At 41.1% G+C, this 27,185-nt stretch overlaps 3 protein-coding genes across 6 annotated transcripts in view; all 3 read left to right on the top strand.

The window, feature by feature from the left end:
- Window positions 1-2,837, top strand: part of LOC101774904 (putative disease resistance RPP13-like protein 3) — a 7,135-nt gene extending 4,298 nt beyond the window's left edge. Inside the window, exons 5-6 of one of the 2 annotated variants that reach the window (XM_014805419.2) lie at window positions 417-704; window positions 2,810-2,837. In XM_014805419.2, the coding sequence (XP_014660905.1) occupies window positions 417-704; window positions 2,810-2,822 (301 nt within the window). In that variant the 3' untranslated portion in view covers window positions 2,823-2,837. Of the gene's footprint in view, window positions 1-416; window positions 816-2,809 lie in introns of those variants that run through there. The other variant, XM_004972508.4, reaches the window with a different exon arrangement.
- Window positions 2,838-4,877: 2,040 nt separating this feature from the next.
- Window positions 4,878-8,885, top strand: LOC101775850 (disease resistance protein RPP13). The gene is made up of 4 exons (XM_004972510.2): window positions 4,878-5,242; window positions 5,328-5,750; window positions 5,837-6,096; window positions 6,844-8,885. Exons 1-4 carry the CDS (start codon window positions 5,129-5,131, stop codon window positions 8,831-8,833), a joined length of 2,787 nt encoding a protein of 928 aa, XP_004972567.1. The 5' UTR covers window positions 4,878-5,128; the 3' UTR covers window positions 8,834-8,885.
- A 1,864-nt stretch (window positions 8,886-10,749) lies between these two features.
- On the top strand, window positions 10,750-26,860 carry LOC101774231 (protein FORGETTER 1). 3 transcript variants are annotated; one of them, XM_004972506.3, is made up of 32 exons: window positions 10,755-11,424; window positions 12,308-12,373; window positions 12,500-12,673; window positions 12,759-12,889; window positions 12,999-13,075; window positions 13,560-13,741; window positions 13,891-13,968; window positions 14,499-14,631; window positions 15,358-15,418; window positions 15,541-15,622; window positions 15,809-15,937; window positions 16,709-16,852; window positions 16,953-17,055; window positions 18,149-18,277; window positions 18,993-19,060; window positions 20,437-20,609; window positions 20,698-20,791; window positions 21,191-21,288; window positions 21,369-21,504; window positions 21,594-21,700; window positions 21,865-21,960; window positions 22,060-22,147; window positions 22,241-22,358; window positions 22,887-22,998; window positions 23,080-23,203; window positions 23,280-23,357; window positions 23,509-23,627; window positions 24,198-24,251; window positions 24,685-24,787; window positions 25,414-25,542; window positions 25,702-25,813; window positions 26,389-26,860. In XM_004972506.3, the coding sequence occupies exons 1-32, from the start codon at window positions 10,837-10,839 to the stop codon at window positions 26,418-26,420; spliced, it is 3,918 nt and encodes a 1,305-aa protein (XP_004972563.2). In that variant the 5' UTR covers window positions 10,755-10,836; the 3' UTR covers window positions 26,421-26,860. The 3 variants fall into 3 exon arrangements, 2 of the variants coding, with proteins under 2 accessions (XP_004972563.2, XP_004972562.2); XM_004972505.3 differs by having other exon boundaries at window positions 18,990-19,060; XR_002678073.1 differs by lacking the exons at window positions 25,414-25,542; window positions 25,702-25,813; window positions 26,389-26,860 and having other exon boundaries at window positions 10,750-11,424; window positions 18,990-19,060; window positions 23,552-23,627; window positions 24,685-24,772.
- Window positions 26,861-27,185: the final 325 nt, after the last annotated feature.

Raw genomic sequence — 27,185 nt, 5'->3', positions numbered from 1 at the left:
CACTCCCTGTCTCTCCCTCTAGTCGCTATTCTTCCCAGATTGGTTCAAATAGAACCCCCCACCCCCCCCCCCCCCCCCCCCCGCGCGCGCGCACACACACACTCTTCGCTGCCTCAGCCTCAGCCGGCACCCACCCTCCTCCCGCCCGCCGCTTCGCTCCCCGGGCGCAGGGCGTGGACCCCACCAAGATCCAGCTCCCCTGCGCGCGCTGCAAGGCCGTCCTCAACGTGCCCCCATGGCCTCACCCACTTTCGGTGCCCGCAGTGCGGCGTCGACCTCGCCGTCGACATGTGTATCTTTGGTCACAGGTTCCCCACTATGGAAGCACGTAAGGATACCCTGTTTTATTATTCCATCCAGAAGTTACTCAATGGCAATACGAGGCATTTCACTGTTTCCAGCAGTGCGGCATTCAGATCTCTTGATTACTTCGAATCTCGGGCAGGCCTGGCCTTCCACTTCCAAGCTGGAGCAGTGCCCAAGCTTGAGACCCTCGTGTTTCAATTGCGTGTGGGTTTAGTGAAGACATGTGGCATCAGGCTTGCCGGCGTCGAGCATCTGACGAATCTGAAAAGAGTAGCCATCGGTTTGTCCTACGCTAGTAACAGTATAAGTGAAGTGTCAGATGTACCAAAGGTAGATGCTGCAATAAGGGCCTTCTTCGATGGGCATCATCCAGGACGCCCCGGCATTTATATAACAAGGTACTTGTATCCATCTGATGATGATTAAATTGCACTTATATTGTAGAACTTCTCTACCAATTAACATAAACAGATTGCGTTAGCGCAATCCTAGCATTGCATCTTCATAAATTGTTGTGTCCTCGTGACATAGTAAATTGTGTATCTATATATTAACCTGCTTTTAGAAAATGTAAATGTACTACCGTATTTGGAAAAATGTTACAAATAGGGTGCACCGGCAAAAGAAAATTTGGTAAAATTTTATTCGTGCCACCAAATGGAAGGCGGCGGATGTACCACAAATTTTGGAAAAATGTTACAAATAGGGAGTCAGATGTACCACAAAATTGAGCGGCGCCCTAGGCTCTAGAGTGCTGGGTACAGAAAAAATAGTGCTTAAATACACTACAGTTCTTGAATTTGAGGGTGGGCAGCTCGAGCAAAGCGGCCTTTTTGTTGGTACATCATTATTGCCTCGTGCAGATAATTGCCTTGCCCTCTGCCTATTTTGTGGGGCTCAGGTTTACATCTGACCACCCGCGATGCCCGGATCCATAAGGCAATCATTCCCACAAGCCCAACAATTCTATCATGACAACGTTAGAAAACTTACTCCCTCTCCGTCTAAAAATTTGGATCATTTCAACGTTTACGTAGATTTTTGCTATGTATCTACAAAATCTACGTATTTAGAAATGCCACGGCCTACGATTTGAAACGAAGGGAGTGGAAGAATAGAAGCGCATGCGCGCCTCGAATTGATTCGGATTCACTAGTGTTTTCAACATATTGATACCGTGATATACACACATGGTTTACAATAGTGGAAGTAATTGGAAATTTGTCACTACTGTCTATTGTCAATTTCTCATGCGGTGCCATTAGGGAGTCAACAATGACATGGGGACCACAATGGCTAAATTGTGAAACCCGTTCATTGGAGCAGAAAAGAATTCAAGATATCATGTAAAATCTCTGATAAATACGTTGAAAACATGTTGACACCGTGATAAATACGTTGTTGGATTGCATATTGAAAGTGTTTTTTTATTAGTGATTAGTGATGTGTAGGTAAGACAACATGTCATAATGTACCAAAACAACACACAAATATTTTCTTATTACTTATCACTTAATATACATATCATACAATAAGATATTAGTCGTATTTGCTCTGGTCATCTGGTGCAAGGCAACTGTCATCCTCAGCGGATCCAGAGGGGTAGAGTTATGGTTTGTTTATCGTTTAATTAGCATGTGAAAAAGTAGGTATGGAAGAGAGATATGGAGGTCTAAACAGAATTTAATTGCAACTCTCTCTAAAAAGTGGTTTATTTAATAAGTCATCTTATAGAATACATACCCGGCCCTTTTATTTTAGTCCAATTACAAAACCGTAAAAATTTCTCCTAATAGCAGCAAAATGTGCACTAATTGAAGGACTGCATTTCATGTCTGCAAAACTTCTTGAGAATTTTGTCGATGCTCTGTTCTATCTGTTTGCAAGTTCCTGCCTAGGTAGTGAATTGTCGGACTTCGTTTTTTTTTTTTTGTGATTGCTAGCTAAGCTTAGCATGATGGATCTTTTTTGTTTCATCCACACTGCTATAGCAGTACTGTAAACAGAATCCAGAAAATGCTAGGTTCATCATCTCCAGTACTAATTTAGGAGTGCCAGATTATCTATGCTTCTTCAGTTCCTCACTTCCTCTGTTGGTAAATTGTCAGTTGCCAATCCATTGGAACCTTATATCTTTTGCTTATCTTCCACAACAATTGCTTTGCAACTAAGTTGGACTTGAAGGATACGCATACTAACTTAATTAGTTACATAACGATTTGTCACTTAACATGATAATCTTCTGAGTGTATACATTTCTTTAGGTGAAGTACATAATCATCATCTCCTGGAAACCTTCTTCATTAGTGTTGAATTACCTTTGTTGATTGTTTGTTTGCTTGCAAATTGCTTTGTCCCTTGAAATGTTTTTGTTCATTCTTCTGTGACATTTCAATGAGTGGGACGTTGTATACTTGTTACATCTATCTGTATGTACAATTGTCTGGTGGCTAGTATACACACTTTCCTTTTTTCCAATTGCATTGCTGTGGATCATGTGCAGGAAGAGAGCATAAGCCGGGCAATTCGTGCAGGACAAGTGCAAGTAGGAAGGTACAATGTGCAAACACCTTTTCCTGCTCGTTCAGTTAGAGAAGAGTCAATCAGTTCCCCCAGATCAAACACAAGGACAGCCATTTTCATGTGGATTGCGCAACAAGTGAACCTGTCGGCCAGTCCATTCATAGAGAGGAGTCACCCGTTAAGATTGGAGCATCCTAATAAGGTCAACCATGCACAAGGGCCCTCCAACCATTCTATGCATGCAGAGGAGGTCCACGGAGGCGCCATTAAAAGAATTGGAATCTGTAAGGCTAGACATGTTATTTCTAGTAGTATCGCGGAGCAGGAAACTGTAGAGCCTCCAAGTCAAACTGCTTGTGCTGATCAGGTGGAAGTCGATAACACAGCTGAATGGAATCAGATCAGTAAAAGGAGCAGCAAAACTAGTCACCGATGCAATTGCCTTTGGCGAAAGAACAATTCTGCTAGAGTACATGTGGAACCAAGGCTCTGCACATCATCTTCCTTTTTGATTTTTTGCCCTCTAAATTATCTGCACTCACCCGCTCTAGCCCAAGACAGGTGCTGAAGATAGGTTTGGCAAAATTGTTCTCTTTGACTCGTGGCCGATACATCACGAATCCATGCATCTTTTACAGTGGGTGAAGCCACATAACACTGAACTGGTGTAAAATCCGCACGCGATGCTTTACGGGACGCCTCAGGCTCTTCTTCGCATGACAGAACATATCAATCCAGAGCGGACAACGATGACGATGAAGACTGTTGGTGACTAGCAACATGCCAACATTGGAGCCTGCTTCTTTGTTTCTGTTTGTTTAAAATACATGGTACGGTAATTGCAAGAGGTTGCTCCTTTGACGACCACCGGTGCTTGTGTGTAATTGTGTAAGACAACGCGGAGCGCCGGCCCACAATCCGTGGGGAGCGTGTATAGATGATCAGATGGGCTGTCCGGCACTAACCCAAATACGTCCGTCACTATTAGGTCCGATGGCTTTTTCGTGCCGGGCTGAACTGACCCTCTAGCATGGTTGGCACTGTTGTGCTAGTGCGGGCCAGGCACTAACAGCGGTGGCCACCGGTGGGCACGCTCCAGGCTCGAGGCCGCGCCCCCGTGGCAGCCCTCGGCGGTGGCGAGCGTGGCTCCAGGCCGGCACCATCCGCCGTGACTCCTGGTAGCGCCCCCACAGCAAGGGTCGGCTGGCATCGCCCCCACGGCAAGGGTCGGCTAGCATCACCCCACAGTGGCGGTGACCGGCGCGCCTCACGGCTGGAGGGAGCAGGGTCCACATGTCATCACCATCTAATCGAGAAAGAGGTGTAGGGGCACCTCGCTGCCGTCACTGTATCGCAGGGGAGGAGAGGGGCGGGGAAGTGGAGGTGAGTGGGGGGGGGGAGAGGCGGGGAGCCGAGGAGGGGAGCAAGTGAGCGGCGGGTGACGAGCTTCTTCCGCGTCGGGCGGCCGGGGTCACTGTATCTAGGGGAGGAGAGGGGAGCTGGGTGGGATGGAGGGAGGCGACCGGGTGTGGAGAAAGATGGGGGAGGGGAAGGAAAAAATAGTTTATATACTAGACTGCTATCGGGCCATCCAAAAAAACGTGTCGAGCTCGAGCTGGCCCAGCGTGTCAAGGAGGCGGCCCAGGCACGACCCCACGTATCGTGCTGAGCCAGCCCGGACACGATCCACTAGGAACGATGCTGGGCTAGTGCTAGGCTTTTTCGGGCCGTGCTAGGGAATCCCACCGGGCCTGGCCCATCTTGCCATGAGCGTGAACATGGATGTGGGCTCGGGAGACTTGAAGTCCTTGCGCTGGTTAAAGATGGCAATCGGGTGGGTCTTGACCAGACACACGGTGTTCGGACCCAATGGGGTGAGGCGGGTCCCGAATCACCCAGTTTGAGGATCCGACACATGGCAGGTGTAGGACGGGTTTATACCCTCCACGGTGACCCACGGGCTCCGAGCATACGATTCGGGAAAAAAACTTGCTCAGCCCGACAGCAACCCTAATTATATTGTATATAACTCCACTTCCAGTGCGTCTCCCACTCTCCGCCGCGCTCCCACATGCCCTGGGGGACTTGAAGTCCATCACCCCCTTCACTGCTCGCTCCAGCGCTCCATGGCATAGCGCCGCCGGCCGCTCGCTCTCGCAGAGGCCGCACGGCTCCTCCCGCTCCCCCGGAAACAACGCGGCCGGCGTCTCCCCGTGTAGATCCGGGCGGATCCGCTGGTTTTTGGCTCGCCCGTGGTCACCATCCTCCGCGGCGGCGGCATCCCAGAAGTGCAGTCAGAATGGCAGAGAAGATACTGGTGAGTGCCTCAGTGGGAGTGATGAACTCGCTCCTAGGAAAGCTAGCCACACTTATGGGGGAAAAGTATGCCAAGCTCAAGGATGTGCGGAAACAGGTGCCTTTTGATCCAATTTTTTTTCTCATGGTCTCATGGAGTTTGCCTTTTTTTCTAATCTTAATTCCTGAACCCAATCCTGCAGGTGGCGTTCCTCCATGAGGAGCTCAGCAGCATGGCCGCTCTCCTGGAAGATCTCGCTGACATGGAGGACCTGGATAACCAAACCATGCAGTGGAGGAACAAAGTGAGGGAAATGTCGTACGACATCGAGGACTGCATCGATGAGTTCATGCACCGTGTTGGAGGTTCCTGCGACGGTAAAGGATTGTTGCGCCGTCTTAAGACGCTAAGGGCGCGGCATCAGCTCGCCAACCAAATTCAAGAGCTCAAGATCCGTGTGCAAGAGGCTAGTGCGCGGCGCATGAGGTACAAGCTAGATGACTGCAAGACTAGATCCGGTGGTGTTGCTGTCGACCCTCGGATATCTGCTCTTTATGTGGAATCGTCAAGACTTGTTGGTATTGATGGCCCGAAGGAAGAGGTTATCAATTTGTTGGAAAAGCAGGTTGGCATCCTATAGTACCATTATTTTGGTTTGTTTCTGTGCTGCGTTATTGTGACCACAGCTTGTCTTCGAATTGATTGAAATAGGTGGATAATGCGTCAGTGCAAGAGCTAAGAGTCGTGTCTATTGTTGGGTTTGGAGGTCTAGGAAAGACCACACTTGCAAATGAAGTATACAACAAGCTTGGGAAAAGTTTTGCTTGCAAGGCTTTTGTATCAGTGTCTCAAAGACCTGACATGGTGGTGCTTCTCAAGAGTTTGGTCACACAGATTTTGGGGCGAGGGACTGATATTTGCGAGGTTAATGGGCTCATAGATAACCTTAGAAAGTATCTACAGGACAAAAGGTATTTATTCTTGTCCTACACTCCTAGATTCTTTTCAACACATCAACGCTCACATTTCTAACCTATCTTAACATATTATTAGAAAGTATAAAAGTACTAAAAGAATGAACAAAGCGTGATTACAACAGAGCACAATCCTAATGACACATAGCTTGCTTCCCTGTCTATAGTGGGAGGTGGCTCACTTTTGGTCTTATTTCACTAGATTATCTGGCATTGATTTGTGTTTCCTGTTCCTTTTTTGTGGCCTTTACATACATGGCACTATGAATCGAAGTTCAACTTTACCTCTCACCAACACTCCACTCTTTTCTACGCACCATTTTAAGCTGCAGGATTTGTAACTTCCACATTTTTAACTTGATTGAATTTCAATTTCTTTGAAATTTAAATATGCACAATAAATTCAGAATTTCAAAATTAAAATAGTGTAGGGTCATATTTATTTTACTTACTTTGCTTTGCTAATCCAATACAATACATTTCCTTAAGGTTCATCTATTTATTGAGACAATCTCCAGTACATTTCTAGGGCTCATATGGGTGATGTTACAATCTTTACTATGAATCGGAATTTTGGCAAGTTAATTCAGCTGGTTTAGCTAACAAGTTACATAGACACTCTATTTTGGATGTTAAAGTTCAGCGGATTTATTTTAGTTGAAAGCAGTGCAAGTTGTTTATAAAAAGAAACCTTTTACTTGCGGTATCATATTAATATGTGTATTTGGACATGCATATTGGCAGGTATTTGGTTGTAGTTGATGATTTATGGGATGCATCAGCGTGGGAAATTATAAAATGTGCTTTCCCCGAGGGCCACTATGGTAGCAAAGTGTTGACAACTACACGAATCAAAAGGGTGGCAGTGACATGTTGCAATTTTCAGTGGGAATTTGTTTACAGGATGAAACATCTTGACGATCATAGTTCCAGGCAGTTGTTTTATGGTAGAGTTTTTGGGTTGGAAAACACATGTCCTCATCCATTTGAAGAACCATCTGAAAAAATTCTACAAAAATGTGGTGGACTGCCACTAGCAATCATCAGTATAGCTAGCCTTTTAGCTAGTCAATCGAACAGATCAGTGAGCCAATGGAACTGTGTCCTTAATTCTTTACGTTCCGATCTGAGGTCAAATCCAACTTTAGAAGGGATGAGACAGATACTAAACCTTAGTTACACTCATCTTCCTCATCATCTCAGGACATGCTTATTATATATTGGTATGTATCCGGAGGATCATGATATTGAAAAGGATCACTTAGTTATGCAATGGGTAGCTGAAGGATTTGTCTGTGGAATAGATGGGAGAGATGCATTGGAAATTGCAGGGAGCTATTTCAATGAATTGGTGAATAGGAGTATGATCATCCAGGTTGTGGAATATCGTGCTTTGAACACGGAGCGTATCTATCATAAAGTTCATGATATGGTTCTGGATCTAATTGTGACCAAGTCTGCAGAAGAGAATTTTCTGTGTGTGGTAAAAAACATAAAGACAATCACCAGTAGACAGCATTGCAAGACTCCTCGTCTCTCTCTGCAGCTTGGTGAATCGAAACTTGATAAAATCGCACCTCGCATGAGTCTGACACATGTTCGATCACTGTGTATTTTTGGGTCGCATCGTCGTAGCATTGAACTGTTGGAGCTGAAGTTTATCCGAGTTCTGTTTGTTTGTGAGGTTTTTGGTATGGACCTCACTCCAATTGGGAAACTGTTTCATCTGAGGTACTTAAATGTTCAAAGCAAATGCCTTATATCTGGCATGGAAATGCAACTGCCTAAACAAATTTGTGGGCTACATCATCTGGAGACACTGGTTATAAATGGGTGGTTGTCCCAACTTCCTCATGATATTGTCCATTTGCCTGCTTTGTCATATTTGAAGGTTTCTGCCCGCAAGGCTTATCCTGATGGGATTAGCAAGATGAAATCTCTTCATACTCTGGACGGCTTCGATGTAAGCATGCAGTCGGTCAATAATTTAAGGGCTCTCGGGGAATTGCTGAATCTGAGGAAGCTGTACATGCGTCTCATTAGTGGCAACTTGCTTACTATGGAAACACAAATGGATGCTCTGTTTTATTCCATCCAGAAGTTACTCAATGGCAATCTGAGGCATTTCACTGTTTCTACATGTTTAACAACGTCCCCCGGAAGCTTCTATGATTGGTGGAACTCATTGTGCTTTTCAGACTGTCGTCTCGAGCAACTCCACCTGCAATACCAGTTTCCAAGGTTACCTATGTGGGTTGGTCAGCTTAGCACGCTCAGCAGCCTGCAAATCGACGTTGCGGAGCTGTGCAAGGATGATATTTCTGTGCTTGCAGGGTTACCTGCCCTTGCCCGTCTTGTGCTATGGGCAGGTTATGTCCCTGATGAAGGGATTGTCTTCAGCAGCAGTGCGGCGTTCAGATCTCTTTATTACTTCGAATCTCGTCGACCAGGCCACTCCTTCCACTTCCAAGCTGGAGCAGTGCCCAGGGTTGAGACCCTCAGGTTTGGATTGCGTGTGCGTGAAGTGAAGACTAGTGGCATCAGGCTTGCTGGCGTCGAGCATCTAACGAATCTGAAAAGAGTAGCCATCTGTTTGGTCTACTGTGAGAAGAGAAGTGAAGAGTCAGATATACCAATGATAGAGGCTGCAATAAGGGCCTTCTTCGACGAGCATCATCCAGGACGCCCCGTCATTCATATATCTACATTTAATTGGTTTTTTGATGATGATTAAATTGCACTTATATTGTAGAACTTCTCTACCAATTAACATAAACAGATTGCGTTACCGCAATCCTAGCATGCATCTTCATAAATTGTTGTGTCCTCGTGACATAGTAAATTGCGTTATCTCAATGATTTTGCATAAGCAACATGAAAATGAAATTGTGTTTGAAACTACTGTTCATGAAATTGTGTTTGAAACTACCTCTAGAATGCAAAATTTCATGGTGTAGTTTTATACGTACTACATGCAAGACACAAACTGTGTTGCTAACTGTGCATGCATGATTTCGTCTAGATGAAATCCCTCTTACCTCTCTCCTCATTAACTCACTGTGTCACATCATTAAAAATGCTGACATGACATACTAATTAATGGGTATGAAACCTAAACTTTCACTGGAATTAGCCTAATGGATGGTGCTCCCTTCTAGCGGACCTAGCACAAAATTGAGCGCCGGCCTAGAGGGCCTAGAGTGATGGGTACAGTAAAATAGTGCTTAAATACACTGCTTGGTTCTTGAATTTGAGGCGGCAGCCTGTGCCCTCACTCACTGTATCCTGGGTCCGCCACCCTCTCACACGATCACTACGGGGGCGTTTGGATATCAAGGGCTAAACTTTAACCCTATCACATTGGATGTTTCGATGTTAATTAGGAGAACTAAACATGAGCTAATTACAAAACCCCTAGGCTAAATCGCGAGACGAATCTATTAAGCCTAATTAATCCATCTTCAGCGAATGGTTACTGTAGTACCATATTGTCAAATCATGAAATAATTAGGCTTAATAGATTCGTCTCGCGATTTAGCCTAGGGGCTGTGCAATTATAACTAAAATGTCCCAAACACCCCTACCTCTCGTAGATGAAGATGAAATCAAAAATGGGGGAGGGTGCCTTGGCAGCGGCGACGAGAGGGAAAGGCGTGGGCAACGCACGATCCCACAAAAGAAATAAAGCTCGAGTTGCAGCCAATGATAGAAGCATAAAACAAAAAAATTTGATAAAAAACCCTTAAAGATTCTATTTAGTTAAAAGATCGGTTTGCTAAAAAAACAGGGTTCTCTAACCAGTCCAATGAAGCAAATAGAGGCCCAAAGCGGAAACCAAGCCCGACCTTATAGCAGCCATAGGCGAGCAAAAATCCCAACGACCTCAAACTACCACGGAGATCCAACAATCCTCATACGTAATCATTGCTCCCTCATCCACCACCGAGTTTGCGTAGCTATGGAATCATAATCACCGCTAAGCTCATTGAGGCCATTGACACGAAGCTATCCCTGTTGATATCAAACTCACCACGATTTAGTGCATGGAGATAGAGTCACAGAGATGATTGTATGGTGGTAGTTTTTTTTTCTTTTTTGGAAAGCGTACGGTGGTAGATTTTAAGGTCCTTGCCAATTTTGTCACGCGGCATATGCCACTTTTACTCTATTTTTGATTGCGCATTCCTCTGCAATACCATCGTTGCTTAAACATTTATTTTGGGAGAGGAACTGATTAGGTCCAGTGTGCCGTAGTTAGGTTAAGGGACAGTTACAATGAAAATGTGAAAGTTTTTTTTCTCTTACAAATTTTACAGTAGTAATAATAAGAGTTTAGGAACCTAAATAATACTCCGAGATAAATTTGAGGTTCTAAAAATGTACTTTTGAGAGTTTAGGAACCCGAATGACATCACAAGACAAGTTCAAAGACCGTTGCTCTTCCCAAATCCACAGGACCAGAAGTCTTTTTTACGTGTACCCCTCTTAAAAACCCAGATTTTACCCAACACCCCTTGACCCTGGTGGAGAAACTGCCGGCGGGAAAGATGTTTATTGGCGTAATATATATGCAGGAAATGAATGCCACGAGCCTCCCGAAATGGTAAGCTTTTTTTTCCCGATTGCCAAAAAATGCCAGAACCCCGGTAAAAACCCACTCTTTTCCCCTAACACCGCGGCGGAAACCCCCCTCCCTCCCCACGCCGACGGCGGAAACCCTCACCCCCGCCCTCCGCGATGGCCGGCCGCGGCGCCTCCCCCGCCCCGGCGGCCGCCGTCCAGGTGCGCTGCGCCGGCTGCCGCGGCGTCCTCGCCGTGGCCCCCGGCATGACCGAGTTCATCTGCCCCAAGTGCCGCATGGCGCAGCGCCTCCCGCCGGAGCTCATGCCGCCGTCCCCGCCCAAGGCCTCCCCGACCCCGCCGCCCTCGGCCCCAACTCCACCGCCTCCCCCGCCTTCGCTGCCGCTGCCTCAGCCTCAGCCGGCGCCCCACCCTCCTCCCGCCCGCCGCTCCGCTCCCCGGGCGCAGGGCGTGGACCCCACCAAGATCCAGCTCCCCTGCGCGCGCTGCAAGGCCGTCCTCAACGTGCCCCACGGCCTCGCCCGCTTCCGGTGCCCGCAGTGCGGCGTCGACCTCGCCGTCGACATGTCCAAGCTCCGCCATTTCCTCGCCTCCGCGGGCCCGGGCTTCGTCCCGCCCCCAATGCCGCCGCCGCCGCCGGTGCCGATGCCGCACATGCCCTTCCTGCCCATGATGCCGCCGCACCTCCAGGTGCCCATGGCGCCCATGTTCCCGCCTGCTGAGCCACCTGAGGAGATCAACGAGGTGAGTGGCTCTGCCTGTTCATCGTTACTGCTATGCTGTCAGTTAGACTACCGTATTACTAGTCGCCTGACATGATTAAGGTCAAACGTCAAAATTGAGGTGTCTGTTGACTTGATCTTGGGTCAAATGACCTTTTTTTAGCTGTGGTGAATGACACATTTGATGTTCTCGCATGCATGTCTGGATGCCAATGCCAATGACTTCTCTGTAAGACTAGAAGTAGAAACTGAACTTCTGGTTGCACAAGACACCATAGCATTGTCTATCCCTGGTTGTAAAATTCTGTTGTGTGACTTAATAATATCATGTGAAACTCATGCTGTCATGCACTAGTTTTCTAGAGTCTTCAGAGGGATACCAAGGGCATCTGTTTATGGCTTTGCAAATTACTTTGGTTCTGAAAACCTATGAGGTGTTTGGAGTCAACAAACCTTGGATCTTTGGAAACCATGGCATTGTTAAAACTGTAGTCTTTTTGGTTGTTTAGAAACTCCACTGACGACCTCTTTTTTCTGAACTGTGGTTTACCACACTGCTGGTTTCTAAAACTACAGTTTCTCCATACCGTAGTTTTTCTAAACTACAACATCCAAACAGGCTCAGTTTAAATCTTAATAATTGTGCATTAGCTTACTTTGCGGAAGCACCTTGTATTAATGAGGTTTTTTTTGTCTACCTTATGCATGCGCTAAACACTATGTTTGCCTTTGCTCCCGCCTTTTCTTATCTGTATTCAATCAAGTTTGGTTGTTGAATGATGCATGTAAATATTGAACAGTCAACAGTCCATAGCATCCTATCATCTGCCATTTACCAATGCCTTTTTGATATGGTTCTGGGTTCCTGGCTTTATGACTATATGATGATAATTGGTTTCATGCAGGTTGCAGTTGATGTTGAGCGTGATGAAGATGAAGGTGGCACTTTTGGGGAAACTTTCACTGATTATGTAAGGGTTTATGTTTTAATAAATTTGATGAAAAAAAGGGAGAGCAGCTTTGGACTTCGTAGATCCCTTTCTATTTCACTTTTGTTGTTGATTTGAGAAATTTACATATGCATATTATATTTCCAGAGGCCTCCCAAGCTCTCTCTCGGTCTTCCTCATCCTGACCCTGTAGTAGAAACATCCTCCTTATCAGCGGTGCAACCTCCTGAACCTACTCACAAGTTGACTATTATGGAAGAATTGGATGAAACCAATGCATTATCTTGCTTACAAATTGAAACGTTAGTGTATGCTTGTCAGGTCAGATACCTTTTCATTGTCTGATATTTGTTTTCCGTGAAGTTTTTGTAAATACGTTGCATCTCATGTCAGTCTTGTATGGCAGAGGCATCTTCATCATCTCCCGACTGGTGCTAGAGCAGGTTTCTTCATTGGTGATGGAGCTGGTGTTGGTAAAGGACGTACTATTGCTGGATTGATCTGGGAAAATTGGCAGCAGGGAAGGCATAAGGCTTTGTAAGAACTTCTGCAAGAAAAGAAATTCTGTAACTACCTATCCAATTTTTCGGCTGTGCTAGCATTATTTGTTGCTTCTTTGTACTTAAATGATGGATAAACTATTCAGGTGGATATCGATTGGTTCGGACCTGAAATATGATGCCCGTAGAGATCTGGATGATGTTGGTGCAAAGTGCGTGGAAGGTGTGAATCTACAAACACACCATTCTTTGAGTTATGAGCAAAATGGAATTGCAATTCGCTCTAAGTGAGCCCATCTGATGCAAATAAATGGAATTGGGAGACAGGATACATCTACACCATGTCATTGTTGAAAACTTCTATAAAAGTATATCTTTACATGTAATGCTACTTATGTAAAACATTGTAAAAGGTGCATATAGGAGAGAAAAGTATTATAAATAAACTATAAGTATCAACTGATGGTCAACAGTATGGAAGCATTATTATTTCCATTTTTCAGATGTCTTTATGGCAGTCTTCATGAGAAACAAGACTAGCATGAATTGTTAAACACTTAATAGAATTCATTGATCAAATGGCCTGTCTTAGCTCTATCAATTGAGTTGAAATGAACAACCTTGAACCTTTACCAGGAATGTATGTCAATTATCTATTTCATGTCTGTTGCTGATGTTTATGACTGACACCAATATTTGTTCTGCAGTGCATGCTTTAAATAAGCTTCCATATTCTAAGCTAGACTCTAAAGCCATTGGGATCACAGAGGGAGTTGTTTTTGTAACTTATAGTAGCTTGATAGCATCCTCTGAGAAAGGCCTCTCCCGTTTGCAGCAGTTGGTACAGTGGTGTGGATCTGACTTTGATGGTCTTCTGGTGTTTGATGAGGTATATAAGGCACATGCTTGAACGTACAAGCCACCAACAAAAGAGAAATAAGATTAATTGAACAAATTTGGCATATTCTAGAAAACATCCATTTATTATTCAAACATGATGTGCATTAGTTTAATATGCTGAAATGATCTCTCTTGCAGTGCCACAAGGCCAAAAATCTGATTCCTGAGGCAGGGAGCCAGCCCACCCGCACTGGTAAAGCTGTCCTTGAGATTCAGGTGTGTGTAGATTCCTGTTTGGTGATGTTTCCTTGTTCAGTTTGCCCTTGTGATCAACATAAAGCATGTTCTGCTGCTGTCGCCTTCCTGTGCAATTTCTTGAATGCGAGCTGTGTGGCTTTGAAAGAGCTAAAATTTTTTGTATAAATTACTGTCTACTAAAATATACGTTTGAAACCATAAATTCGAATTGTCCTCCCATAGGAGCATAAACCTTAAAAAATTATGCAAGGGTGTTTATTTGGAGGAAATACTTTTGCCACCATAGTCTTACTTGATATGCCATGTTCTTAAGTTCATTTCTGAGAATTTTGTGATTGAGCTGGCAGCCTGCCAACTCTGGTAGTTGCCATGAATTTTGTAACTTTAAACAATATTTATGGTCTTATCAGTGTGCCCCTTCTTTGTTGTAACAAAGATCTTTTACTTTGTAGGGGCGGTCTTATTGATGTTAGTTTGTCAGATTACTTGGTATTTTTTTACAGTTTTTTTCTGATGATATATTGATACACTGATGGCAAACATCACAGGAATTGTTACCTCAAGCTCGGGTTGTTTATTGCTCAGCAACGGGTGCATCTGAGCCTCGAAATTTAGGTTACATGGTTCGGCTTGGTCTCTGGGGAGATGGAACATCATTTGAGAATTTTCACCAATTTCTAGGTTTATGTTTATTCCTCTTTTCTTTTTTTTGTTTTTCTTTGTGTATACTTTTTTTTCCTTTGACATTTCTTATCTGAATTTACAAACAAATGATCACTAATCTATCCATCCTAACCGCACTTACTATATGAATATCGAGTTTTACTATCAGATTACTTCCAAACCATTTATAGCACAACAAAATGTACAAGAACTGCTACATTTCTTGTACATTTTGTTGTGCTATAGATGGCTTGGAAGCAAATCAGATAGAAAAGCTCAGTATTATCAGATGTCTTTGCTGTTAAATCATTCAAATATGAATGCTGCCCATAAATGGAAATGAACTGGTGCTTTATCTGCATTTTCTTTACTCGAATGATAGGACAGCACTATCTATTTCCTATTCAGTTTATTGATTAAAAAGGCTTAGAGGTAACCGCTTTCCATAGGGATTTATAAATTGCAGGTATGCTGCTAATTGAAAACTACCGTTGTAAAAATGTACACTACCAGCAAATACCATTATTAGTTGTTCTCACAGTTGTATTAGTGTAGGGCAAATATTCCTTTGTCTTAGCAATAATGGATCTTCTGGTTTTAGGCACATATATTCCACGATAGTAAGCATTGTATCCTTTACATGATACTACTATGCTTAGCTACCATCAGAAATTCAGCCTGTTAAATCTAAATAAATATTAGTGATTTTAGCTATTGTTCATGCTTTATGGGAATAATTTTCAGGTGCTCTTGAGAAAGGAGGTGTGGGTGCTCTTGAACTTGTTGCTATGGACATGAAAGCCAGGTTAGTGTGTCTGGTACTTCTATATGACCATGCTCTGCCTTATATTTGCACAAGTGCACACTAATTGACATAGGCAGTGTTTTTGTGCACCATTAATATTGCTCTTGTTAAATCTTCCCCAGAGGTATGTATGTTTGCCGTACCCTAAGCTATAAGGGTGCTGACTTTGATGTTCTGGAAGCTCCTCTGGAGGAAAGAATGATGGTAAATTGACATGCAACCTTTTTCTTCTGTTTTGGTGATATGATTAGTTTTATTGGAGCCATTTTTATCTGTTTTGTTAGAATGTTTTTGTTACAAAGTGTGATTGCTCATTAACATAAAGTAATATCCTTTTAAAATCAACTTTTCCTACTATTTTTTTTAACCTGTAGTTATCTCATGTTGCAGAATATGTATAAAAAGGCAGCTGGACTTTGGGTTGAACTGCGTGTTGAACTCCTATCAGCCATCGAATATTACGCAGAAGATAAAGGCAATTCAGCTCAAATATGGCGGCTATACTGGGCCAGTCATCAGGTGATTCCCTTTCAGGGTTCAAAAATTAAATTTCGCGAATTTTGTTCTTTACGCCGGGGAGCAAAAAAATAATTATCGGTTAGAAAATTTGTTTAGTTTGAATTTATTTTTGGTTATATAGAATAGATAAGTATGTTTAGACTAAAAGCAGCATGTAGCGCAGTGGTTTGGATGTTCTTTGGGCACAATAGAGGTCTCAGGTTTGATTCCTGCCTCTGAGTTTTGCGTTTTTCACTGCCACTGACAAGTGGGCTCCATTACGCTACCGCAACAAAAAAACTAAAACAGCCACGAACATGATTCGAACCAGGGACCTGTTGACCGGGCAATAGGAAGCATACCATTGAGGTAGAGAGAAAGCTGTGAATACAAATTACACATGATTTCTTATAAGGACTTTAGAAATTTAAATTGATTTTTTTTGAGAAATTTTGTCTGAAATTTTGACCGAATTTCACGAAATTTGCTGATTTCACCAAGGACCAAAAAAAAGGAAAACGAAATAAAAAACCATGTCCCCCTTCATTTTATGCAACAATATTTTTATTACCGTAAACATGTTGACCAATAAGAGAGTTCATGGGCTCCCCGAAAGTCATATTCACATATTGTCATTACTCCTTGATGATCACCGGATGTCCAGATCAGAGAGAAAATTCTATTGCGGTACTTGTGAAGTCTTGCAGATTATGTGCTTCTCATATACTCTTAACTCTACCCCATGTTGTTAATAATTTAATAACTGTACATTCTGTACATTCTTTTTCACAGCGCTTTTTTAGGCATATGTGTATGTCTGCGAAGGTACCTGCTGTTGTGAGATTGGCAAAAGAAGCCTTAGCAGAAGAAAAATGTGTGGTGATCGGTCTTCAGAGCACCGGAGAAGCCCGAACGGAGGAAGCTATTGCAAAATATGTGTGTTATCTACTCATCATTTTCTACCCATCTTGTGTATTCTATAGCTCGACAGGCGAACTGATGCTCCAAAATTTTGTTTCCCAATAAAATGTGGCAGGGCGTTGAATTGGAAGATTTTGTCTCTGGTCCTAGGGAGCTTCTTCTTAAGCTGGTAGAAGATCATTATCCTTTGCCACCAAAGCCTGATTGTTTTCAGCAAGGTTTGCATCGGCAACCAGCAAAAACTTTATAGATGGAACATAATGCTAATGTTTGAGTTAAATCTGTAGTTTTGTGATAAGTTTGCCAAAGTATCTGTAGTTTTGCAAATTTAGTCTCTTATTGTCTTCCAGAATAAGTTAAATTTCTACATAAAATTTTTAATTGATGTTTTTGTTATGAGTAATTACTTCATTTTTCTCAGTTTTTCATGGTTTTGTGCTGAAATCAAAGTGGTTTTATGTTTGTAACCAGATGATGGTTTGCAATAGATAAAGGACTTATGAACTCCTGTTTTTGCTATGGTTTTTGCAAATGGGGTTGGCTTTTTTTTAGTTTAAGTAATTGTAATGCGGTCATGCTGCCTTCTATTGTTGTGATATAAGACCACACACCTTACTGCTACATCACATTTATGCACATCATATTTACCATCACTTATTTCTGTACAAATGTACAATAACCCCACTTGTAGGCTGTAGCCATCCTGCACTATCATAGACACCTTTTGGGAAAAAAAGGTCAGGACTTGTGGTTTAAGCAAACTTCAATGTTTCGGATGTCAACTGTCGTAACACTCACAAAAACTACTACTACCTCTGTTTGTCATTGTATACGTCCTAGAATGCGCGCAGTCAACACCTTTTATCTTTGACCATAGATTTAACAAAATGTATATGGATTGGTCACGTTGACATAGTATCATTGTATTTATCACGGGAAATAATTTTATAATATAGGAAGTATATATTTTTTGTTACCATTTTCACACAAAAAGTAGTAGTCAAATGCGTGTCTTCGAGGCTGTTGATGTCCAAAACATCATACATTTACGTACTGATGGACTATTTGAAAATTTGACTAATTATATTGCAGAAAGTGAGTTTTAGTACTCTCTTGATTTTTATTTAGAAGAGAATATGAGGATATATCACTTTTTATTTGTGTTATGAAGGATATAACATAGTGACATAATAGGTACTGTAGTTCTTTTTGTATTCCTATTTCCACTCTCATGTACCCTCCATATATTTTGCTCCCTTGTTGGTATTTAGTACAAGTTCTATTCACAAAAAAATGCATATGCTGTTGCAGATGAAGAAAAGGTCATGGAGTTTCAGCGTAAGCGGCATTATGGACCCGATGTGTCCTTGAAAGGACGAGTTAGTAAACTTGGAAAACTGGAAGATGTGAGTGACGATGGAAGTGACGGGCATCCTCCACGTAAGTTTCTTGACAGTGTGGTTGCTAATGAATGCTATGTATGGTACTGCAGTGGCAAAAGATTTCTATTTTAGTTATAGTTATCTCTTGGAAGCATTATTCTCAATGATCTAAGTATTCTCGAAATTGGTACAGATTTCTGTGTGCTCCGAGGTTCCATAGTGTAGCACTGTAGCACAACCACAGACCTGACATTGGTGGATGTTCTTAACCACCTCAATTATTTTGAGACTCTGGTGTAAATCACAAAGGCTATGACCCATGATCATTGGTTACTGCAAGAAATTGCAGGGATAATTATTGCCATACTTTCACATTAAAAAGTGACAAGGAAATCACCTTTTCTATCTTCAAGAACCAATGAACATGGTTTGTATTTTATATATTATTCCATCTATTTATTTAGTGTCAGTACAGCAGGCTAGTTTATTTTGTTGAAGGTGACTATGCGTGTGCATACACTGATATACACATAGATGCCATGCTTTATTACTTGACAATTTCATAATTGCATGAAATGACTTGGAAAGCATCCGAATAACACTTATGACCTCTGAAACTGTAAAAGTAATTTCTTCTGATAGTACTTTGTGGTGTTTGAAATTTGAAATAGTTAATTGCTATTGTTGCATGGATTTTTGAAGAATAAATATGATCTATTTCCTGATAATCACTTGAGTTAATTATTGATCTATTATGTAAAATTTTGCAGCAGAGTCAGATCATGAATCAACAGATTCTGATGAGGAATTCTATACGTGTCAGATCTGCAACACTGAGGAGGTGACTTGTTATGTTTCAATAAACACTGCAGATTTTAATCTATTTGTGATTTAATTGTGCCTGGCACTTTTACCCATCAGGATCATTTTATTGTCACACCAGAGCTTAAAAATCATTTTAGGAAAAAATTCCGCAAATGTCAATACCGGTTTGCTGGCAACCAGTTTTAATTCACCTGCCAAATCTAAATTGAATTTGTAACGTTAGCCAGGCCCCAATTGTTCAAACCACCGCTACCTGGTAACTGTTCAGTATCGTCCAGAAACCAGTAAATACAAACCACTAACTGCATCCGGCCTGTTAGAGTATGCAGGGATTTGACCAAATTCCTTTGTTGGAAGGGAGTTATCCTCCCTCCTAATCCAAGGCAACTGAGCCTGCTCCATTCAACAAGCCCTTAAGGGTTTGTCTTAGATTTGGGGTATGTGGAAAATGTATGTTTTTAATTGTAACCACCTTTAGTTAATAATAACATAAAATATTAGAAGGTAACCCATGAAAGAAAATCAACACTTATTATTAGATCTTTACTCTGGAAAGGAAAGTTGTTATTGCAAAGCAATTAAGATCAATGACGCGTGCACGAAACTGGGTATGAGCTGTTGTATATTTCTTTTTGAGAACTTTGTTTGACTTTTTCTAGGTGATGGAATAACCATCTGATCTTCTCTTTATATGATTTATTTACTCTTACAAGCTGCAGCTACTACCAAATAATGTTCAAGTATGTTTGGGCTGTGAAAGGGCCTCTAGCCTAGTGGTTAGAGCACCTGAGTAGCATCCAGCAGGTCTGGGTTCAGCTCCCTGGAGCGAAATAAACAGGTCTGGAATAAAAAAATATATAAAAAAATAGGTTGGGGCTTCCCATGCTGACTTCGGTAAAAAAAAAGTATGTTTGGGCCAGCAAAATAGGCTAGGATCTATGTCAGCCATCTATAATATCATTTCCGATGTCAGAACTGGACTCCTACTCTGATTTATTTCTTTGTTTCAATCTTCTTACATAGATCATTTAAAGCAGCTACCATATCATGCTCATGCATGTTCATATCTTTGCATTCTGATAGCTAATATTGTGTGCAAATCTTAAAGGTTTCACCTTTAAGTCCTTACCTGAATGGATATATATGTCCTCCCAAAGTACCTTTTTCGAATTTTGAATTTGACCAGATTCTAGTTTGCCGGTAAATTTACAAAAGCAAAAGGGGGGAATAATTGCGGCAGCCATTTTATATTCATCATTGGTGGATAAAAACTTGAAATTGATATGTATGTCACCGCACTAGGCAATACTGAGATTGGAGAGAATAGCTGTTTTATATTCTATTTGCCTACTTTTTTATTTGTTTGACCCTTTAATTTGCATGCCATTTCAGGAGAAAAACCTGTTGCTTTATTGCTCTGTTTGTGCTGCACGTGTTCACCCTGGTTGCCTGACTCCACCTTGGACTGAAACCTTGACTGATGATTGGTCATGTTATAGTTGCAAGGAGAAAGTAGAAAACTACTTGAAAAAAAGAGATGCTTACTTGACTGAACTGTCGAAGAGGTGCCTGTTATGCAAATCAATAATTATTCATTAATTTGACATGCTCATATGGCCCAGTTCAGAAACTTACCTGCAAAATTGTTTTCAGGTATGATGCTGCAGTGGAGCGAAAGTCGAAGATTCTTGACATTATCCGGTCATTGGATTTCCCTAATAATCCTCTAGATGATATCATCGATCAGGTAATTGAAGTTTCAAAATGGAAATGGTGAATTCCCCTCTTATGAAATTTTTGTTGAATGCTGAGCAGTAGTTGGTATTAGTAACCTCAGGCTACAAAGAGGAGTATGTGAACCCATATCTAAGCCATGGAAATGTAGAGTGACCTATTGATAACTGCTTATGTGGCTTAATGAAACACATGAGTAAATGTGAATAAGTTATGTGTTTTAGGAGGTGTCATTGACTTTTGATGTATGATCTAAGACATCCAGAGCCCATCCAGTTATCATCTTGATAATTTCAATCCTATTTGTGTACTTCCTCAGTCCGTCACACTTTTGAGTGAGCAGAGTGGTATGGTTGTGTAAAGAATTTAGTTGATTATTTGGTCATCAACAATGCCATTTTGTATTTTGTAGCTTGGTGGTCCTGATAATGTTGCCGAAATAACTGGGCGACGTGGTATGCTAATAAGAGCATCAGACGGAAAAGGTGTTACTTACCAGGCGAGGAACACGTGAGAGAGCTTTCTTACAATGGGCCTGTTATCTTCTTTGATTCAGTAATTCTCATTTACAACGTTACGCCCTTTTCTAGGAAAGAAGTCGCATTGGACATGATCAATATGCATGAAAAGCAGCAGTTCATGAATGGAGAAAAGAATATTGCTATAATCTCGGAAGCAGGATCAGCTGGTGTTTCTCTACATGCTGATCGAAGGGCGAAAAATCAGGTTTTTTTTCCTCTCTTGCTCATCCATATAATTATTTGAGACGATTGTCTATAGGATTGCTCCTTATCTTTCTTAACTACACATGCCAGAGGAGAAGGGTACACATAACACTAGAGCTTCCTTGGAGTGCAGACCGTGCAATTCAGCAGTTTGGGAGAACCCATCGTTCTAATCAAACTTCTGCACCTGAATATAGGTATTATATGAACACGAAACTTTTCAATTGCTCATCTATACTGTTTGTTACATTACTTTCAAAGAAAGTGATCAAAATCAGGGTCTTAGTGTAGTTCTGATTGATGAATTACTAATTGTTGATGATTAAGTATTCAAGTTTTAATTTTTGAAACACCAATCTAGGCTTCTTTTTACAAACCTTGGTGGTGAGAAGCGATTTGCATCCATCGTGGCGAAGAGACTGGAGTCTCTTGGAGCTTTAACACAAGGAGATCGAAGGTTCTTTCTCCCTTTGGTTGATCTCAGTCAGCTTAGATCTGTAATAAGTATAACCTCGAATATCTCTGAAGATTACATCGTGTGATCTAACTTTTGTAGAGCTGGACCATCACTTAGTGCCTTTAACTATGACAGTAATTATGGAAAGAAAGCCCTGACAATGATGTACAGAGGAATAATGGAACAGGTTAGTAGTTAATATTTTTTATTTTCCCTGTGGAAGGAAGGGTTATTTCAAAGTCCATGCATTATCCTAAAGCATTTTTTTCAAGGTTACCAGGATGCATTTCCAGTTGTGCCTCTGGGATGCTCTGAGAATCAATCTACCCTTGAAGAGTTCATCACTAAAGCAAAAGCTGCTTTAGTGTCAGTTGGAATTATTAGGGATCCTGTAATGTGTAAGTTGTTTTAGACCTATTTGTATTGTTTCAAAATTAAAAGTATGAACTTTGGAAAGTTATATTTTGTTTGTTTTGTTATCAAAATATCATGTTCTACTATCCAAAGCTAGTGATGCTTCGTAGCAATTCCGCCACTTTTGAACTTAATATATTTCAGCTGTTTCATTCTACTCTTTGTAATAAAACCTGTTATTATCATAGACAAAAGGTACCACATTCTAGATAGCCTTTTTGATGGGTACACATCCCAAAGCTACATATGTTTCTTAGCCACAAATTTGATGTTTTTGGCCAATTTATCATATAAACTTCACTTCTGGATTTGTTGTTATACATGTCCTTTTGTAATTTGTTTGAAGTAGTAGTTTGGCTGTGGCCTGAGGTCATAACCATGAGTGTAATGGTGCTTGCTACTGCTACTTAACATACTTGCAATGCACAACAGAAATGTTCTGCTAGTTTTTACGTTATAATCTGTCCTATTTAGTTTCAAATGGAGCATGTGATTAGCAATTTTTGTGGCAGGCAATGGAAAAAATGGTGGAAAGCTTACTGGTAGGATTCTTGATTCTGATATGCATGATGTGGCCCGTTTCCTTAATCGTATTCTGGGGTTGTTTCCAGACATCCAGAATAGGCAAGTTTTCTGAGCACCAGTTTCTTTCACTATATTTGTATCTTGTCAGTCGATATCTCATGAACACACTTAATTTGACAGATTATTTGATCTTTTCACAAGCATACTGGATTTAGTCATTCAGAATGCACGGACTGAAGGGCAACTTGATTCTGGTATTGTTGATATCAAAGCTAAAAGTGTCGAAATGAAAGAATCCCCAAAGGTAGTATTTCCTTCAGATAAAACTTTGCTGCAGTAGTTGTACTTCCAATAGTTATAGCTGAAGTTTGCTTGTGCAGACTGTTCATGTCGATACCTTGTCTGGTGCTACTACAATATTATATGCTTTTACAATTGATCGTGGAGTTTCTTTTGAGGTAAGCTGCATTTTGAAGCCCTTATCTGTTTTTCATTAGAATTGGTTCTACATAAATTGTAGTCATATTCCAGTTTGGTTCTGCATTAGTTTGAAGACTGTACCTCTTGACAACTGCATTGTTCTTTATATTTTCAATTGCAAATGTTTAGTTAGCAAATGCAATTCTTGAAGAAAGGCTGAAAGATGAAGCAGGTTCTTCCAGTGATGGATTCTATGAGTCCAGAAAAGAATGGATGGGGAGAAGGCACTTTCTGCTAGCTTTTGAGGGGTAAGATGTGGTTGATGAATATGTTTGTAGTTATCTTTAGTTCTGTTTTGCAAAATATCTCAGGATTGCAAATTTCTGTCTTAAAATTTAAATAAGAAAGATTCTTGTTGAGAAAGGTAGCTATCCTAAGTAAAAGAACATTGTGTAATTCTTCATTTGATCAAGAGTGAAGCAATTCAGCAAGTAATCTGCACTTTGTTGGGAATCCTTGGACACTTTCGATATATTTTGTTACACTGTTGGAGAATTCAGCAAGTATTTCATGAATTCCATGAATTCTAGGAGCCCTATTTCAGCTTGGAGTCAAGCAATAATTTTAAAACATAAGAAAAGGTGCCTTATTGGTCCCATAAAAATTTGACATACATCTATTACTGTTGTTTGAAGTTAGGTATATGGATATTGAGGTGCTTGGTTTAATAAAATACGCTCTGTTATACATCTATCATGATTATCACACTACTGTTTGCTTGGTTGCCAACAAATATAATGCCACGTTGTAATTGTTGCAACTATGCTTTTTTACAACCTGAACCCTTATTGCAATTGTTCTCGTTTTTCCTGTACCAGCTCAACTGAAGGAATGTACAGAGTAATTCGTCCTGCTGTTGGGGAGGCTTCAAGGTACCTGATTCATCATTTTTCTTTTAGTGTTCTTTTCTATTTCTGCTTCCTAAATACATCAAACTCTTGATGGAGTTTTATGATTCATCTTGAGTACTCTCTGCGTTTATAAATGTATGACGTTTTGGACATTGAATTACATGATCTTTACTGTGCAACGTTAACCACAAATTTTAAATGAACATGATAATAAAAAGTCATTAAATTACTATATGATGAAAGCATTTTCCACGGATTCAATGATACTATTTTCATATGATCAATCCAAATGGTCAAAGATAGAGAAGTTTGACTGCACGCATTCTACAAAGTCGCATATTTATGAACAGGTTGTAAAGCTTAGCTGTTATTTGTGGGCTATGAATGTCTTATATCATGGTAGTTGGCTAAATTTTGGGGCTAATTTTTTTTATTATCACTGTCTTTTTTCAAGGGAGATGCCTTTGGTTGAACTTAAAAGCAAGTATAGGAAGGTCTCATCTGTTGACAGAATTGGCAAAGGTTGGCAAGAAGAGTATGATGCTTCATCCAAGCAGGTAATACTTTAGTTCGATAATTTCATTGAACATTGATTGTAATACTTGTAGAAACTATCCAAAAACATATTAGGATTAAGCTGGCTTACTTCATTTCTAAATTTCCAGTGATCTGTTATTGCCAAATGAGTTAGCAAATTAGGAAAAGAAATGCCAGTAGTTTTTTACCAGTAGCACAAAGGGGAAAAACATGAAAATGATACAATAATCCATCCATCCAGTCTACGATGTGCTTTTAGCTCTTCGTTTGTCTCTACCCCAACTTGCTTGGGACAACAAGGCTCTGTTGTTTTGGCTCATATTTTATTTTCATAGATTATAGTTCCAGCATCTAAAAATGATAATGCATACCTTCTTATGGGACACTGAGGAAAATCAATTGGTTACAAGAAATACAGCTAATTACAAGAAAATACCTTCTTGGCGGTGTCCTGCAGCAAAGAAACTAATGTGTTAATACAGCAAAGAAAGCACATTTCAGTGTCCTACAGCTAATTTCACGAAGGAGCAGAGTTATGTAGCAAAATTTTCCATTTTGTTATCCATGACATGATTGGCTATATTTTCTGCCCTTTAACCAACTTGGCCTAGATTCATTCATTAATCAGTTTTTTTTTTACTTTCAGTGTATGCACGGGCCAAAATGCAAACTTGGAAGCCATTGTACTGTTGGGAGAAGGTTACAGGAGATTAATATCTTGGGTGGTTTAATACTTCCTGTATGGGGTGTAGTAGAAAAGGCACTAGCTAAGCAGGTTTGTTTTTTTAATTATTTTGTTCTCTCTTTACTACAAGGAGCTGCCGCAGTTATCAGTTCATTACTTCAAATATTATATTAGACAGCTTGGTGAAATTAAATAATTGGGTCTTCTAATCTACTCTTCTCTAATTATTTTGCTTACGTAATCAAATAGGTGCGACAGATTCACAAGAGAATACGTGTTGTCCGCTTGGAAACGACAAATGATAACCGGCGATTTGTTGGGCTTATTATTCCTAATTCTGCAGTGGAATCAGTACTCAAAGGTCAGTTCCAGTTTTCCACCTTCAAAGCACTCCCATCTGCTTATTACCTTTAATGGTCTATAGTGAAAAGGAAACTGTGGATGATGTGCATGCACGACTGGAAAATAATGCCATCAAATTGTGGATACTGTTATCTGTTAATTACTCCCTCTGATCACAAATATAAGCAGTTTAGGACATCGACATGGTCTACAAGGTGACATTTTGACTACCAATTTCTACGAAAGTATTCCATTCCAATTATATTACGAAACTATTTTTGATTAAGATACAGTACCGCAAGCTCATGTTGCAAAACTATTTGAATTTTAGTCATCAACAGTTAAAAAACCTTTTACTTGGACGGATCTAAAAGTACTTATATTTGTGATCGGATGGAGTATCTTTGAGTATTACAGGAGATATACACAAGAAAATGGCTATATTTGTTGCCTAATGTTATGGTAGTTTTAACTGAGTTTTTAGTTGGAAATTAGAGATAAGAATATGACCTTGTATTTTTCCTCCCCTTTTTTCATGCACTTGCAATTTGCTTAGCACGGGATATTGCATCCCTTTTTGTTATCCTATGGCAGGTTTGCAATGGGTCCAAGATATTGACGATTGACTTGGAAAGATGCAACTCTTTTCGCATCCTTTTCAATGTTGTGGACCAAATCTGTGAAGCTAAGGAGAGGCACCCTGGGAGGCTTATCTAATCTGGTGTGATTCTACTTGTGATTAGGAAAAGTATAATAGAGAACCTCTCCTTGCATCTTTTGTTTGTTATATAGTTAGGTTTATCAATTTAGGTCCAGTTACAGGTCTGGTGTGTACCCATGGACCATCTGCCAGTTAAATCAGAGGTCTACATGTATGATATGCATCTTTGTCATGTAATGTGGCTGTGGCTCTTTTAGCTACCATGTTTGACAGTCGGCCGCGCTAGCCTTTCTGACTGGATTGCACAACAGAGGTTAAGGTATCAACCAGATCGATGCGGTGATGTAACTTTTTGCTCCGCCAAATTGGTGCGTGATTTTTCGGTTAACATCTCCAGTTCGTGTTCTTCCGTTGTTTCAAGAAGGAATTTGTGTCCCCATCAAAGAGAGAGAGAAGGAATTTGTGTTCCAAATTCAGGTTCAGTAGCTGTGGGCTGAGTCATACAGCACTTGCTGCATTGGTAATATTGCTGTGGGCTGACTCGCCAGTTGCCACGACAGTGACTGCCGGTACTTGTCGACGTGGCAACCGTTTCTTCTTTTTCTTTTTTTTTTGGTAGTAGTACAAGGTTTGATGCTGATGAGGGGAAAATCCCAAGGGGTTCCAGGTCGGCCGAAAAATTGCCTGTTTTGGTGCCACTTCAGCACAATGTGTTTGAACATCATGGTAA

This window comes from Setaria italica, chromosome VI (assembly GCF_000263155.2).
Source record: "Setaria italica strain Yugu1 chromosome VI, Setaria_italica_v2.0, whole genome shotgun sequence".
NCBI lineage: Eukaryota > Viridiplantae > Streptophyta > Magnoliopsida > Poales > Poaceae > Setaria > Setaria italica.
This window is presented reverse-complemented; position numbering and strand designations above follow the sequence as displayed.